Source organism: Physeter macrocephalus, chromosome 9 (genome assembly GCF_002837175.3).
Source record: "Physeter macrocephalus isolate SW-GA chromosome 9, ASM283717v5, whole genome shotgun sequence".
In the NCBI taxonomy this organism is placed as follows: Eukaryota; Metazoa; Chordata; class Mammalia; order Artiodactyla; family Physeteridae; genus Physeter; species Physeter macrocephalus.
This window is the reverse complement of record NC_041222.1, coordinates 98,675,620-98,692,155: the sequence shown is the minus strand read 5'-3', so window position 1 is coordinate 98,692,155 and position 16,536 is coordinate 98,675,620. Positions and strand designations below refer to the sequence as shown.

The 16,536-nt window shown below is 41.7% G+C and overlaps 1 protein-coding gene across 3 annotated transcripts in view; it reads left to right on the top strand.

The window, feature by feature from the left end:
• The window catches only part of INTS9 (integrator complex subunit 9), a 112,421-nt gene that overhangs the window by 38,876 nt on the left and 57,009 nt on the right, over positions 1–16,536 (top strand). For all 3 annotated transcript variants that reach the window (XM_028494225.1, XM_007115107.3, XM_007115108.4), the window contains 4 exons: positions 542–602; positions 4,083–4,145; positions 7,886–8,025; positions 10,259–10,345. In XM_028494225.1, coding sequence (XP_028350026.1) covers positions 542–602; positions 4,083–4,145; positions 7,886–8,025; positions 10,259–10,345 — 351 coding nt within the window. The remainder of the gene's footprint in view (positions 1–541; positions 603–4,082; positions 4,146–7,885; positions 8,026–10,258; positions 10,346–16,536) is intronic.

The following is a 16,536-nucleotide window of genomic DNA, read 5'->3' as shown; positions in this document are numbered from 1 at the left end:
GAAACTCAAGCCACAGGTAACAAGTTGACTAATTCATTTAGAAGCAATGAATCCAGAAGGTGGACTCAAGCAGAATTCAGATTTTTATTTGTGATGAATTCTGGCTGGTAGGCAGCTTAGGTGCTCTTGTCAGACACCTGACCCCTCTGAGTCTGTTTTGTCATCCACAATATAATGGTCCCATTCGGCCTTCCCCTCAGGCTTGTTGTCAAACACAAGCAAGGTGAAGTCAGGGCCAGTGATAGGAAAACTGTACAATGCTCTAGTGTCTCATCATTCTTTTTTCTCTTTATTATTCTGCATAGGATTCTTTTAATTTTCCCAATTTAGCGCAAAACTATTTGGCTTTTTAATGTTCCATTGCCACTAATTCTTAAGCTTGATACCACATGGTTATTTTTCATCTTTTTGATTAGTATTTTGGGTAGGCATTGCTGCCAGTAATTTCAAACTGTTTTTCACTTTATGGAGCCAGTACAGTCACCGTGAAATCACTGAGGATTATAATCTATTTAGGATAATTTAATCTTTTGTTTTGCAGTCCCAGGCTGTCTAATCTTCCTGGCTGGTCCCTAAAGGATGGAAATGCTTTCTTGGACAAGGTAATGATTAGCTGAAGCGTATCTACACCCACTGGAAAGCCATCTTGTCATACCGGAGCCACCCGATAATAATGTGACTGATGGGCTCATTTTTTTCCCTTGTGTCTTCTCCCTGAAAAATCCCATGTAAAGTCTTCAGTACTTGATAATTATTGTTTTTAAGAGCCTTTTAAGGAGTCTCAGTGTTCAGGTACAGATCCAGTTTTCTCATGTGTAAAATCTAAGAACTTCTGCTGCAAATACATTTTATCACCACACAAAGAAAACTGTTATTTTTTAGAATTGCAATGAGAGTTTCAGTGGTGATGCTTATTAGAGAATTCCATCTAGCTCATTTCTTCATTTTTTTTTTTTTTTAAAGATTTTCTTTTGATGTGGACCATCCCCAAAGTCTCTATTGAATTTGTTACAATACTGCCTTTTCTTGGTTTTTTGGCCCCGAGGCATGCGGGATCCCAGCTTCCTTACCAGGGACCGAACCCGCACCCCTCCCCGCTCCGCCCCCCATCGGAAGGCGAAGTCCCAACCACTGGACCGCCAGGGAAGTCCCTAGCTCATTTCATTTTGAGGCTGTACTGACTCTCCACCTGTAAGGAGTGAACTTTTTTTTTTTTTTTAATAACTTCAAAACCCCCCCAAACATTGTGAGTTTTAAACTGCTCTGTCAGGGGTCAAATCAGCTAGGGCTTTGTAAAAAGTCTGAGTCTTATTCTTTGGGTGATGAGAGGCCACAAAGGGTTGCAGCGGGCAGTGTCTTCCTCTGCTCAGACCACTTTGGCTGCCCTGTGGAGAACAGACTGAGGAGCTGAGAGTTTAACTGCCAGGCAGTGTGCTCTTGGTGGAGTGGGAGGGAAGCATGTTTTCAGGTGAATATGAACAAAGGGCCTTCCAGACTATGATCTGTGATCCTGGTAGCCTGGAGTGGACACTCCTATAGGTTGTGAGAAAAGAACATAGTTCTAGGAATCTAGGATTTGGGGTCCTATTATGACTTTAATCACTAACTAGACCTGAAGTAAATGACTCAAATTACTTTTTTTTTTCAAGGCTATTAAATTTTTGACATTAGATTATCTTCACAGTAATTCCTTCCTCAGATCAGTTTTTAGGCATTTAACGTATACATGAGAGACCAGAGATACAAAAAAACGTTAAAACTATAATCTAGTCAAATTTTCTCCTGAAAAAAATCAGAGGGTAAAGGAAGATTAAAAACTGTAAAGCTTATCCATGCCATTCTTAGGCTTCCAAATCATTCTTCCTCTCCCCGGTTTCAGAATTGAAAGACTGAATAAGTGTAAGGATCCTTAAAATGATTCATCTGAATTGAATAAGGCATTTCCTTCTTGTAATTGGTATTGTTAAATAAAGAGGTGCTCTTTTTACAGAATTAATTCCTGTACCTACACCCCAACCTCGAGTGCAAGCCAAATGCATGATTTGAAACCAGATTTCCCTCATAGCTAACTGTAAAAATTATGTGACAATCAAGAATCTGTGCACCTGATGAAATTTCAGCCTAACTCTCTTCTGGCTGTAAATCATTGTTCCCTGAAAAAGGCTCAGAAGCATCCCATTACCTTTGCATTGTGAGCAAAATGACTTGCATGTCTATGTGGGAGCATTTCATTAGGAGGGAGTGGTGAATAAAATAGAGTAACATTGTAAGTGCGTGGAATGGCAAATATGCTGCTGCAGGCCAGGAAGGATGAGAGCCTCAGAGGAGGCTCTGTCACGTGAGGTGCACATACCCTGGTACATGGCAATATGGGGAAGAAGATTACATAGTCAATTTAAGGCCAGGCGGTGCTTCGAAATTTCCCATGATTTGTCTTTAATCATTTTTAACCTCATCCTAAGGGAACTGGGAGTCTTCTTCCATTAAACATAATTGCTCATTTGTTTTTAGCTGGCAGGTACATTGTAATTAAGAATGGTTTTCAGTCTCTTTTTGGCTCAGGCTGCTCTACTGGTTAAATGGTACTCAGATAAGGAGAGGAACCAGAGTTTACAGTGGAAGGCAAGGGGAGGAAATATTCTATCAAGGTTCTGATAGGAGACTTATAAAATTCAAAAGGAAAATAACATACAGTTAATACCTTATTTTCAGGTAAAGATTGAGAGTAAAATCATTCAGACTCCAGTATATAAATATAGGTACATATATATGAATATATAGAAATTTATGTTTGGTGACTAATGAAAACACAATGGAACAAAGTTCTAACAGTATATTTCTCTTTCCGGAAAGAGGAAACTGTCAACCAAAGTCTTTTAGTGGTTTCATTATAGAGTCATAGATAGCTTTAACTTTGGAGCAAAAACTCCTGCATAGATTTTAGTATAAAGTGTCATCAAGGGAAGGCAGCAACTCTGGTGGCCTCCTGAGGGCATTGTAGCAGACTCTGTTGGTGGCCCACTCCTGTCTCTTCAGTGTCCTATGTCATAAATCCAGCTGCCAATACCTGTATGGCTTTGCCTGACAGTTTTTTCCTAAAGCTGCCCCAGATGCACGAGTTGCTATATAAATATCCCAGGTCCCTTGCCCCTGAGTGGAATAACTCCCAGGTATATGTTTGATACTGTTTCTTAGAGTTTCCCCATGAGAGTGACTCCCTGTTGCCCATAGTGGTATGTAGCTTTGTAACATATCCGTTATGGGTCACCTGCTTTTCCCTTTATCACGTGCCCTTCCTCCTGCTGGGTTTTTTGTTGTTTGTTTGTTTGTTTTTAGCACCTCCCTTATAAGCTTTCACACACCCTTTTCTCAGGATCTGTTTGTGAAAGAATCCAAAGTAAGACAAGCATATTAAATACTGCAGACCACGGGCAGAGTGGGAGCTGCACTAAATTCTCTTTCTTTATAAGTACACTTTTTTCTTGTGAATGGTGGTGGTGGTGGTTTAATCCCTACCCTGTACTCCTCATCTCCCTCCTTATTTGCCCCTCAAACCTTGGTAGGAGGAGAAAGGGGCACTAAATCATTTGTCTACGCCCTGGACTCCTAACCTAATTGCAGAACAAAATCACTGGAGGTGCTTGTTATAAACACAGGTTTCATGGCCTCATCCTTAGTTTCTCATCCCTTAGATCTTAGGTAGGGCCCAGGAATCTACTTCCATCAGTATTCCAGATCATTCTGATATTGCTGGTATGGTCCATCTAACAATTATTTGGAAAGCTTTGGGTCATGAGTTATGGAAGCAGCATGTGTCCACACATGGCTTCCTTGAAGAGGCATCAAGAAATATGCATTCAAGTCCTGAGTCAGCCACCAGCCAGCATTTTTTTAATCCTAAATGAAACATTTAGCCTCCCTGAGCTTAAACAATGAACAGTTGGCCTAAATAACTTCCAGCTTCCCTCCAACTCCAGCAATCTGTGATACTTCATGGAAAGTTTGGTTTGGGGATGAAACTTCTTTGGCGCTGTATCTATTGGATATTACTTCCTAGAATTTTTTCTTTTCATGTCTTTTAGGAGCTAAAGGAGTGCTCAGGTCATGTATTTGTGGATTCTGTACCCGAATTCTGCCTACCAGAGGTAAGATTAAAGTGAATCTTGTTGCAGAAACAAAGCATATCTTATCATCTCTCAAACTGAAATCAAGAAATAATTTTCAGGGGCTTAGCTTCCTATTTTCAAATTGCAATGGATCTGTTATTCTAGGCACTTTGTTTTACAGCTAAAATATGATCATTTAGGAGCATTTTATATTGTCTGTAAATCACTGAAGTCACGTTCCTCTTCCCGTCCCTAGCTCTTTCTATAATCCACATTGACACTCACACTGGAGCATAGTTTTGAGCAAGGTAAAGAAATATCTCAAGCCTTTTAATTTTGTAATTACAGTCATCCCTCCGTATCTGCGGGGGATTGGTTCCAGGAGCCCCTGTGGATACCAGAATCCACAGATGCTCAAGCACTTTATATAAAATGATGGAGTGCAATGAATAGAGTCAGCCCTCTGCATCTGCAGGTTTCACAGCCACAGATACAGAAGGCCGACTGGATAATGCCTGTGTCTTAGGTTAGCCATACTTTTTCTAGTCTTGGGTAATTGGGACTTGCTATTATCCAGCCAGTACAGTAAACTGTAAAAATTCTTGCTGACTTGAAATGACATACGGAATATTGCTTGAAATTCATGGATTCTGAACTGAGTCATGGATATCTGTCGCTTGCATATTATCATCACAGTGAGACTTGTTATAAGTGTTTGAGTCCAGTTTCATTGTTTTAAAGGAAACAAAGATCAGTTTGCATTAGTCTTAAAGGAAACTAATCTCAGCTGACAGACCTAATCCCCAGAGTGGCCTAGATGGAGTTCTCAGCTCACAGATGAAGTGTAGGGAAGCCAGTAGCCAGTCCAGGGTTCCTGAGGAAATCAATAAGAAGCTACCATTCTATTCTTTCTGTGTGCCCGGGGGATGTCAGTGCCTGTCGAAAATACTTTCACATTTTAGTGCCAGAGAAAAAAGAAATTGGGAGTGCTGTGTCCCTTATTTTTGTCCTTTCTTCCTCTCTCTCTTTCCATTTCTACAACTTCCTTTGATACCCTTTAGATAAACTTTTTTTTCTCTCTCTCTTTGAAGTAGGTGATGTGCCCTTTTAGGACACCAGAGTGAAAGAGAGGAAGAAAAACAAAGAAGGACATGGCAATTGAAATTGGCAAATACGGGAGAAAGTTTGAGGTGAACTAGTAGGAACAAGTGTGAAGGGTAGACAGTTACTGAGAATCCTGAGTGCTCCCTGACTGCTAATAAAATCTTTTTCGTCATCTTCGTCATTTAGGAGTTGGTGGGGCAGTTCCCCATCTGTTCAAAGATTCCTAATCCTAGCTGCTACATTTATTGTCAGTTTACTGCCTGTGTCACTGACTGCTGCAGCCTTCAGCTTGTGGCCCGCAGTGGAGGATTCCTGGCTTGGAGTTCTGGTGACTTTCTGACTTGCTCCATCAACTACTAAACTTTGAAATTAAACAGTCACCGTTTCACAGTTCACCTTTGCCAAGCTAAAGCAACACTGTTATATTTAGGGTTCTAAAGCCATATAGGTTTTTTCACCTAGTGTCATAATTTGTGGTTTATGACAAGTTAGTAGTAGTCACTATTTTAAGGGAAACCAGGGCATTGTATGATCAGGAGAAAATACAAGAGTTGTTGAATTAGGAGAGAGGGACTTACTACACTGTCCAATCTTGGCTGACTTGTGGCTGAGCCCGGCAGAACTGAAGTCCCAGTCCTCATGGAATTTATAATCTAGTGCAGCTACCTTAAATATCTTTGTCTTCCCCCGAAGTCTACACTGTAGACTGTGCATAAAATCTAGGACAGTACAGTAAGCAACCAATAAATTATGATTGTTTTGACCTAATTCATGGTCTGTAGAACCCAAGTGTCCGTATATAACAGTTTAAAATTAAAATAGTCTTTATGGGATTTCATTGAGTGAAAGTATGCAAGTAAACATATAGATGTGAATATATAAACATAGTTTGGGTGTTAAATTTATTTCTCAGAGGAAAATTTTTTATGTAGGCACTCTTGATATATATACAAGCAGAAAATATATATATATATTTTTCCCCCCAGCTGTCCTCACCAAATTTCTTATCATTCTAGACTCTGTAGGCTGATTCTTACATAGTAAAGAGAAATTTCAAATATTCCTACCCAGTTTCTGTATAGGTAGAAGGAAGGTAGGGATGCTTTTGGGTTTTACTGTTGCTTCAACTCTTCTTCCCTTGTTTTCTTCTGGACGTGTCACTCTGCTACTATGTCTTAATCTTCTCATTTGTTTAAAAATGGTTCTAGAGAGTTGGTGAGGAATAGGATCAGCAGGATGTCCCATGACCCTTTGTTATGTGAGGATATTGTCTTGGAAGTGCAGTACACAACATGGAGTTAAGTTATGTCCTTAGACATTTTATTCACACAGATTGCCATTGCCCTGGTGGTGAGTAGCTTCTGACCTCTAATCTTCGTGCTGTCCTCAGGAGCTGATTATGCCTTGGCTGCTTTATTAAATCAACTTACTTTACACATAAAGTCATCAACCAGAAGATACCCACAGCCAAAATGGCACACTGTCTCTGTTATTTGCAAAGAGGGCACAGACATTTTGTTACTTCTACTCCATGGGGGACATAGTAGCTCTGTGACCCATTCTGCTAACTAAAACTCTTTCTTGAGTTACCCCATGCTGTCCGTACTGTACCATACAGTTTCCACGGGGTAAGTTCCATGAGGGAGAGCTCAGAGACTAAGATGATGTCTCTGAACCGCTGCATCTCACTTTTCTCCACAGAGGGTGCTGCTTATAACGATGCAATCCTCCAACAGCAGTGCGCCAAGGCCTGTTATGTCCTGGCTATCATCGTGGGGAGGGGACAGAGATGAGTCACACAGGATTCTTGAGCTCAGAGACATTCAGTTTTGGGGGGACAAAGTGATAACTTAGAGCTGCCTGCCTTTGTACAGAATAATAACTGCCACAAGAGGGATATTCATAAAGTGCCTTGACAGTTCAGAGGAAGAAGTGGTTTCTTCCGTCTGGGCAAATAAGGAAGGCTTAGTGGAAGAAGAGAATTGAGCCTTAAAAGGCAGGTAGGACTTAAATTTATGGAAAAAAAGTTCCCTTCTACTAAAAGAGTTTTCATAAAAATTTACCAAACTTGGGTAGCATTTTTTCTCACCTGCCAACCTGTCTTTTCCCTTTTCACATGACCTTAATAATGGAGTGAAGGGTAGAGCAGGGGTTGTGATTAGGGTAGAACACAAGAGTATAACCTCCTCTTATGACTCTGCCACTACATTTGCGGGGGGCTCTATACCCAACACTAGTGGTCAGAGGTTACTCCAAAAGCAGTTGCCTCCCGCATTTGACTTTTGAAGAGCTGGTTTCTGTGTGCCTCTCCCTCACGGCTGATACTGTGCTGTCTGCTTCGTGTTACCTGGTTCCACCTGCCAGGCAGCAACTGCTGAAGTGTCCTGTTGTCGTTCATCCTCGCATGTCTGACTCGCAGAACTCTGTTTTAGTAAAATCAGAGCACCTCTGGCGGACGGGCTGCACTCTCATCAGTAGCCATCCTGTCCTGCCACGTCATGTCAACATTAGGAAATATCCTAAAATGAGAGAATAGAAGCGTTGCAGGAAAGGCATCATTTTTCTGTAGTACCAAAGCCACTCCTCTGCATTCTGGCAACATCAATTTTCAGTCCCATCACGCTGATCTATGTGCCCCGCACAGATATCTGTCATTCCCTCCCCTTTCTTTTCAGACCGAGCTAATAGATCTGTCCACAGTAGATGTGATCCTCATCTCCAACTATCACTGCATGATGGCTCTGCCCTACATCACTGAGCACACGGGGTTCACAGGCACGGTCTATGCCACAGAGCCCACCGTTCAGATCGGCAGGTGAGAGCATTTCTTCTTGTGCCATTAGAGAGTGGCTGGCGAGCTCCTCCCTTCAGTGGTGACTGTTAATAGAGTGTTGTGCGAGGAGGGATTGTTATTTCCCTCTGAGCAGCTGACCCAGAGAACAGGCACGAATAGACAACTCTCCAGATAAAACAAATGTTCTTTGGAGTTGCCTAGAGACTGATGCTGCGAGTAATAGTCGTTAGTCTTTTTTAGAAAAACGGGAACAGGGAGTTTGCAGAGACAGCTCCTCTGTGCAGATGATACTAATTAGGGGAAGTACCATTCAGTAGGATGCCACCAGGATGCAGTGCAGAGAGCTTCAGGAGAGAAAGGAACACAGCATATTTAAGAAAAGAGGGAGAAATTTTACTACTTTGCTTTCAAAATTTCCCCCCTTTTATGGTTTAGTGCAGACTATAAATGGGGACAGCTTGTAGAAAACAGGGTAATTAGATGGTTACGTTGTCTGTACTGTTGACATAGTGAAACTCAGGACTGTGTGGAATAAAAACCTCAGAGCCTTTCTTTGACTCTGAGAATGCTGTGCTGTCTCTTCCGCTGCCCCTCCCAAGCCTCCATGGGACAGATGGTTGTTTCAAGTAACCATAGCATCATTTAGTGAGAAGAAAATTACTCCAGAAGAAAAGAATTGTGTCGAAACAAACAAAGAAGTATGGTATAAGGTAATACTATCAAGACCCGAAATATGGGATCTAAGTGCTTTGGGTTCTAGAATCTGACTGAAGTCCAATACGATGGAATTACCAGAAATGAAACAAAATATGTCCTTGTTTTTGTGTCAAACCATATTACCTGCATTGTGTACAGAAAAACATAAAGAATCTGAGGAAGAGACAGTGTAGGAAAGTGAAACACTCAAGGTGATGTAACAGTTTCGGTGAGAGGACAAGCTGAAAACGTTAGCGTTAGATTCTAGTCTGAAAAAGTTAAAGCCTGAGGATGGACATACCAGACTGTTCTCCAGAAAGCTACAGCCAGAACAATAATGAGCCTGGATCCCGGATCTTAGAATGCTGGAACTTGTACTGCTCCTTCAAGATGAAAGACAATTTAAAAAAAAAAAAAAACAGATGAAAGACGATGATAGTATTAGGAATACGTAAATAAGTGGAAATGAAGTTGTTCGGCATTCAGATGCTAATAAATTTATGGCTTTGCCATGTCTGTGGGTTTATTGGGAGAGGATTTAAGTCCATATGGAACATCTATACTGGATTATGTAGGGGATTCAAGATGTTGAAAGTCTATTTCGAGCTTTTTGGTTGTCCCCTAGCCATCCAGGGTCCCATCAGTGCTCTGTTCCCATGTATTCCTCAGAGCATGGGATCATTGATCCAGTCGAGTGAGGCATCTCTTCGATTCCCTCAGTTGTGATTCTGTGGTGATCCAGCTTGTGTTCTGCAGAGCCTGTCCTTCGGCAGGTCTTTGAGTTAGAGTTTTAGGATTAGTCCTTTCTTTCTTTCTTTTTTTTTTTTTTTTTTTTCTCTTTTGCGGTACGCGGGCCTCCCTCTGTTGGGGCCCCTCCCGCTGCGGAGCACAGGCTCCGGACGCGCAGGCTCAGCGGCCATGGCTCACGGGCCCAGCCGCTCCGCGGCACGCGGGATCTTCCCGGACCGGGGCACGAACCCGCGTCCCCTGCATCGGCAGGCGGACTCCCAACCACTGCGCCACCAGGGAAGACCAGGATTAGTCCTTAAGAGTATTCTTCCATGTGGAATTTTGTTAATTCCTAAAATGTATATGAAGAAAACTTATTTTACCAGTTTAAAATGTCCATTTAATATTGTCATTAAAAAACAATCCTACCCCCACCTCTGCTGCCACCAAAATCAGGTACTTCATGCTCATTTAACTATTTCTCCTTTTGTATTTTTAATTACCTAAATAAAGGCAGAGGTCTTAAGAGTGTGAGTTAAACCATAGGCTTATATATTTCAGTGTTTAGAGACAAGAAGCACACCAGGCTTATTTTAAAGGTGAATTAAATCATTTACATTCAGAATTTTTAACGTGAAAATTCAACGCAAAGGCTAGGTTTTTGTTCAACTTTATGTAAAATGGTGCCCACGTTTATGTGCAGCAGAGAGAGGAAAGACGACTGGGGAGGGCAGGCAGGCAAGCCCGCTTCTCTTGGCTACGGTGTTAAGAGTGCCATGTTTTTCTGATTCCTTTTTGAGTGTTCATCACTTTCTTTGTTTAAACTCAGGCTTCTCATGGAAGAGTTGGTGAACTTCATTGAACGCGTGCCCAAGGCTCAGTCTGCCTCCTTGTGGAAGAACAAGGATATTCAGCGGTAAGCAGCGGGCCGTCTACTCCCCATGGCAGTAGAGCTGGGGGCTTTGCAGAACAGTCTCAACTGTTTTCATATTTCCTGCGTAAATGTTTACACTGTTAGAATTAAGATTCCCCTTTCCCTGTTTCATGGAAGGGTTGTGTTTGATTCAACCGTCATACTTGAGAGGCAACCATACCACATGCAAGGTAGTCTGCTAGGTCCGGGAGTTTTTAAAAATAAGTAAAACAGTTGGCTGTCTCTTTGAGGTGCTGTGAGGTTAATGGGAAATCGGACAATTAAACAGCTAAATTACAGTCTTGGGTGGCATGTATTATAAGAGATGCTTGGTCACAATGCTGTAGGCACTCAGAAAATGAAGAACTTTCTCTGCTTAGGGAACTGGGGCGGACATTCCTTAGGAGATGACAATTAAGGTGGGTCTCAGAGGAAGGAAAGGACTTTTCCTGATAGAAAGGGTCGTAAAGTGGTGTCCAGGCACAGCACCGTAGGATATAGTATATTAGGGAACAGTGAGAGGTTCAGGGTGGGTTAGAATTAGCTGAGTAAAGAGGTGAAAGGCGAAACCAGACAGGGACATTGGAGCAAGATAATGAAGTGTCTGCTGTGTCAAGATGGAACTTTTTATTATTGAGAGCGGGAAGCCCATCAGGGGAGGTTGACAAGGCGGTGAATGACGTGATTGCATATTTTTTTAGGGGAAGTAACCCTGGAAGCCTAAGAGAGGATGGATGGGGGTGCAGAGATGGGGGCGGGAAGCCCAGAGGCAGAGCTGATTCAGAAACCCAGGCGAGAGAACAAAGGCCTGGGCTAAGGCTGTAGATGACGAGGTGAAGTAAGTAGAAATGCAGTAGAGGAGGCGGGAGGCAGCTTGATTCTACTTCCACTCTCATATTTGATCGGCAGCGGAGGACACAAGTCAGCCCTAACATACTGCAGTTGGTCCAGCCCTGCCAACTGCTGCCCTCACCTCCTGGCACCGCAGCCCCAGCCATCCAGGCCTGGCGTCCAGAGTCTGGAGTAAAAGCCCGTCTGTGACTTCTTAGGTAACGTGTGTTCCTTACACTCCTACCCAAGTCCACTCTTCTCCAGCTACCTTGCCACTGGGTTCTCTCTCCCTCTAGGTCCGTGATTTGTTCGCCATCTGCTTACCTAAACTTCAGAATGTCTTGGCTTTTGTGACATTCTTTCTACAAGGATATGAATATGTAGCTAGGAGAATAGGCTGTGGTTTTTATACTGTAACTGTCTCAGAGTTTGAACATGTGAGTCTCCTCCTTTATGCATTCCTTTTTGTACGTGTTATTTATTTTATTTAACTTATGTAGCACTTGTTATGTGCCAGACACTCTTCTCAGTGTTTTATTTAATTCACTTAGTTCTTTAACATTATCATTTTACAGAAGAGAAAACAGGCACAGAGAGGTTAAGTAAGTTATTCAAGGTCAGCCAACTAGTGGGCGGTAGGATTTAGATTCAAACCCAGGCAGCTGGGCTAGTCTGGTTCCAGAGTCCGTGCCCTTAACCCCTGTGCTGGGCCGCTTCTCGGCCACATGCAGGCTTCTCACGGGCATGTGAGCCCCCTCTCGTGTGAGGGGAGAAGTAACATTAACTGTGCACATTTTCTCCTGTGTTTTATGGATCTTCTTGTGTCTCTGTTTCCTTGACTGGGGATATGGTGTCTGTCTGGCTTCTCATTAGGAAACGCCTTCTGGACATGCACTTGTCTGAGTCTTCTCTGTACACATGGATGGCTTCCTTGATCTGCCCGCCCACCCGCTTGGTACAAGTCCCCTCCCGTCCTCGTTGTGCATTCTTATTCTCAGCTCCCTTCCTCCTGCCCATTGCATACCTCCTTCCCCTTTTCTCCCTCTCCCATGTGCCCACTGGCCCACATTCAACTCACTTCTCTCCATCTCCCTCCTTAGAAACCTGAGGACTTTGTTTTCTTTCCCTGTGGAACACGTATACCTTGGCTTCCCTCACTTCCTCCTTTTAAATTTATACCCTTAAATATTCTGCCACCAATAATTTTGGCACACCAGAAATGATGTTCAAAGGTCACTGTTTCCTGAATCCCAAACCCTGGGCCAAGTCTTAAGGAAGTCCAAGTCCTTATTCTGCCTTTTTTTCTGTGACCTTGGGCAGAGTCCTTGGCAGTTTTCTTTGCTTCCCATTCTTTGTAAAATACAAGATAACTGGCTCACCAAAAAAAGGGCCGTCATATATTAGGGAAAAAGGTGAATTGAACTTGAAGGAGCAGAGGGCTAGGGAGAGGGCCAGAAAAGTTATTTCCTAAGGTGTTTAGGAAATCGCCCTTTTTAACAAAGGTGCTAGTTGAAATAAAACCTTGCATTTGCTGTCTCGCCACCTGGTGGGCAAAAATCAGAAGCTGTTGAGAGCTGACTTGGTAGAGGAGCAAGAAGTTGGGCCAGTTGGAGACTGTATTTCATTACTTCCTGCATCCTGACCGTAGTTCTGATCCTGGTCAAGCATTTTGTTTTGGCTTTTGAGTGTGAGATGAGCCATAGTTACTGATAGACATTATTGGAAATATTGTGCTGAGGTGTTAGACAAACCAAGAAAGCTGTGTCCTGTTTTTCTCTTGGAGAAACTCAGCATAAATATTAGAAGTGGTAGAAAAATTTCAGGAGCTATTTTTTAATTGACATCAGATAAGAGAATTCTTTTGAAATATTCACCTAGAATTTAATCTTGGGCCAGAATACTAAAAGTGCTGCATTTGAACATTTATGCTGAAGGATTTACACCACTTTAAAAGTTCCCTCCCTCATGAGCTAGTTGATATCAAGTGTCCCAAGATACTGTGACATACTGTATTGAGAAGCACTGGGTTTTTGTTGTTGTTGTTGTTGTTGTTGTTTCTAACATCTTTATTGGAGTATAATTGCTTTACCATGGTGTGTTAGTTTCTGCTTTACAGCAAAGTGAATCAGTTATACATATACATATGTTCCCATATCTCTTCCCTCTTGCGTCTCCCTGCCTCCCACCCTCCCTATCCCACCCCTCTAGGTGGTCACAAACCACCTAGCTGATCTCCCTTTTTGTTTATTTGTTTGTTTTTGCTGTCTAGTACAGTGACTAAGTGATGTGGGCTTTGTCTTCTATTAATTAATTTATTTTTTAATTCCTGCATTCTCCTTGTCCAGTTCCTATAAAATAGGGGTCACAAACTCAGATGCCTCCAGGGATGAGGAAGGGGTTTATAGGTAAGTACAGGAGTGAGGTGGGCTGCCAGGAATTGTGGACCAGTGACCGCACCTCTCTAAAGGGGCAGCTGACACACAGCTTCACCAGACTTTTGGCTGTATGGGAAAGTGAGCGCATCACTGCCAAATCTTCCCTTTTACTTTTTTTTTTTTTTTTTTTAAGAAGCTCAAGATCTGGATGTTTTAAATGTGATTTTTTTTTCATCTTTAAAAAATGTTGGCTCTCACATTAAAGTAAAATTCTGTATGATCCAAGCAAAACACCTCCAACAGTTGGATTTGAGCCCCCAGGTTTTGACTTATATTTAAACCTTTTACAGGCAGTCTCTTGGTTAAATGTCAAGAATTAATGCATCTTAGTAGCTTAAGTTACTAATAAGACCAACTAAAAAAACAATGAATTAAAATCTTTCAGATTCATTGGTTTCTGACATATTCCTTTAAATCAGAGGAAGTTAGTTTGAATTAGCATTTGATTTAGTATTAGTATGTTTACCAAAAAAAAAAAAAAAATTACTCTTGCTTTTTGGCAGCTGCCTGACTCCCTGCCTCAGTCGACACTGCTCCCTGAGACTTATTTAGAAGTTAGCCATCCTTCTTCCTCATTTTGACATTGTAGCTTATACTTCTTGAAAAAGAGATTTTTTTTTTTTTTTTTTTTGCGGTACGCGGGCCTCTCACTGTTGTGGCCTCTCCCGTTGTGGAGCACAGGCTCCGGACGCGCAGGCTCAGCGGCCATGGCTCACGGGCCCAGCCGCTCCGCGGCATGTGGGATCTTCCCGGACCGGGGCACGAACCCGCGTCCCCTGCATCGGCAGGCGGACTCTCAATCACTGCACCACCAGGGAAGCCCCTGAAAAAGAGATTTCTGAAGGGTAGGAAAAGGAGAATCCCTTACAGTAGAAATTTTGAGCCTCTGACATTCCCCATACGCACTTCAAAATTTAGGTTTTTAATGGGAAAATTTAAAGCACAATATTCCACTGAAGAAACTTACCCAGTCTCTAGTATTTTTAATATAAGGGTAGCATTTTTTGTATAAGACTAGAAATTTACAGTTATAATTGAGAATAAATCATTACAGGGTATTGTCATAATCCTCTGACAAGCATTAAGGAATTATGCATTAATATATTCCTGGCTGAAATGTTATGGCAGTTTTCAGTACTCAGAGCTTAAAATGTGGGTTTATATCTTTTAGAAGACATAAAATTTTTTTAAAAAGCATACTGTACTTGAAGTTCCTCTGCTATGACACTCCTTGGGTATTTATAGAGGAATTTATCAGGTCTAACTATGTAGTAGGAAGAAAATTAAAGCTGTGGGCTTGGAAGTCAAATAGACTGGTGTTTGAGTTCCTTCCAGATCTGCTTCTTAGCTGCAGAAGTTTATTTCTTCTAGGCTCTGTTTCCTCGTTTATAAAATAGGAATAATATCAGCAACTTCACAAGGTTGTTGTGAGGACTAAATGAGTAATACAAGTAAAGTCCTTAAAACAGTGCCAGGCACACAGTAGGTGCTCAGTAAACACCAACAACCTTTCTCCCTTTAATGATACACTTGGCTCACATAACCCCCTTTCAGTAACCAGCACACATCTGCCTTCCACAGCCTTATTTATCTTTCAATGCTACCTTTCCTGATGAGAGCAAAGTAGTATCGTAGAAGGAAGATTGTTGTCCTAATCCCACTGTTGCCTCTAGTTAGCCGTGTCATTCAGATTCTGGGACTCAGTCTTCTTTTCTGTAAAATAGGAGAATTGAATTAAACTATCTCTAAGTTCGCTTATGTTTTAGTTTTTAAAGATGCCCTTAAGCAGGTGATCAGAGAGTGGCAGTACTTTGATGGAGTCGTCACAACTTTGCAGTTCTTCAGCTTTACAGTTCCAGAAACTTAATCATTTCATTTCACTCAGAGTTGACTAGCCTCTGAAGACTGGTTTGGGCTAACTAAACTCCCAGGATACTGACTGAGAAGCAAAAATCCCATTTAATTACTTTATCCTGAGATATCTGCCTAGCTCCAGAACTAGGGTGGTTCATCTGTCTAGGACTGTCTGTTCTGGGCAGCAAGTCCACTTGAAGAGATCGAGTTATAGGTAAGAGGTTTTTGATGAACATAAAATTAAAGCAGAGATGGTTTAGGCCCTCTCAAGAATTGTTTCTATCATGCTTTGGTAGCCTAAGCAATTGCCTTTGAACTTTTGAGAGAGAAATTGATCTAAAACCAAAAAACAGGGATTATAATCTGGTTTCAGTTTAGTGTTGAGAAATGCTTGATCTTCAGGCTTTACTTTTGGTAAATTCCATAACGATCACTCTGCTAACCCATCTCCAACCCACCCCACTCACATGTATAGTAAGCACACTTCACTGTAATGAGAGGAAAGAAACTTTTCTGCTTCTTGTATTCTTTGTATTCTGCACTTGTATTTATTTTGTTCAGTCATTCATTCATCAAACACTTAGAAAAAGCCCAACCAGTGTTTTATTTATAAGCTTTTAAGTGGTCCCTGTGGACCTAAAAGTCCTGCTTTTTAAGAAAACACATGATGTTGTACTGGTAGGATGGAAGAAGAGACAGCAGAGCTCTGGCGTGATGTCAAGCCCTGGGAAAAAAGTTTATTAAGCACTCAAGTGTGATAAGAACAAAACAAAAAAATGAAATCTTTTAGAAAGTACTTATTAAGCATTTAGACTCTGAGAACTTGACTTTGATAAATTGGAAAGCCAGAAAAAACAGAGCTAGTTCCCATTGGGTTTCCTTATCCGACTTATCCTTAATCAGCCAATAATCCTAATGGCTTTGAATGGCTCTGTAAATGCCTCTTTAATTATGGCCTCAAGCATAAGGAGAGTTTTAGGGAAAGCTGAGTTAGACAAGATGTTAGGAGATAGAAGGAAGTAATGAGGAAGTGACTAAATATCTCAAAAGAGTAAAAAAAGGTGTTGGCGAAAG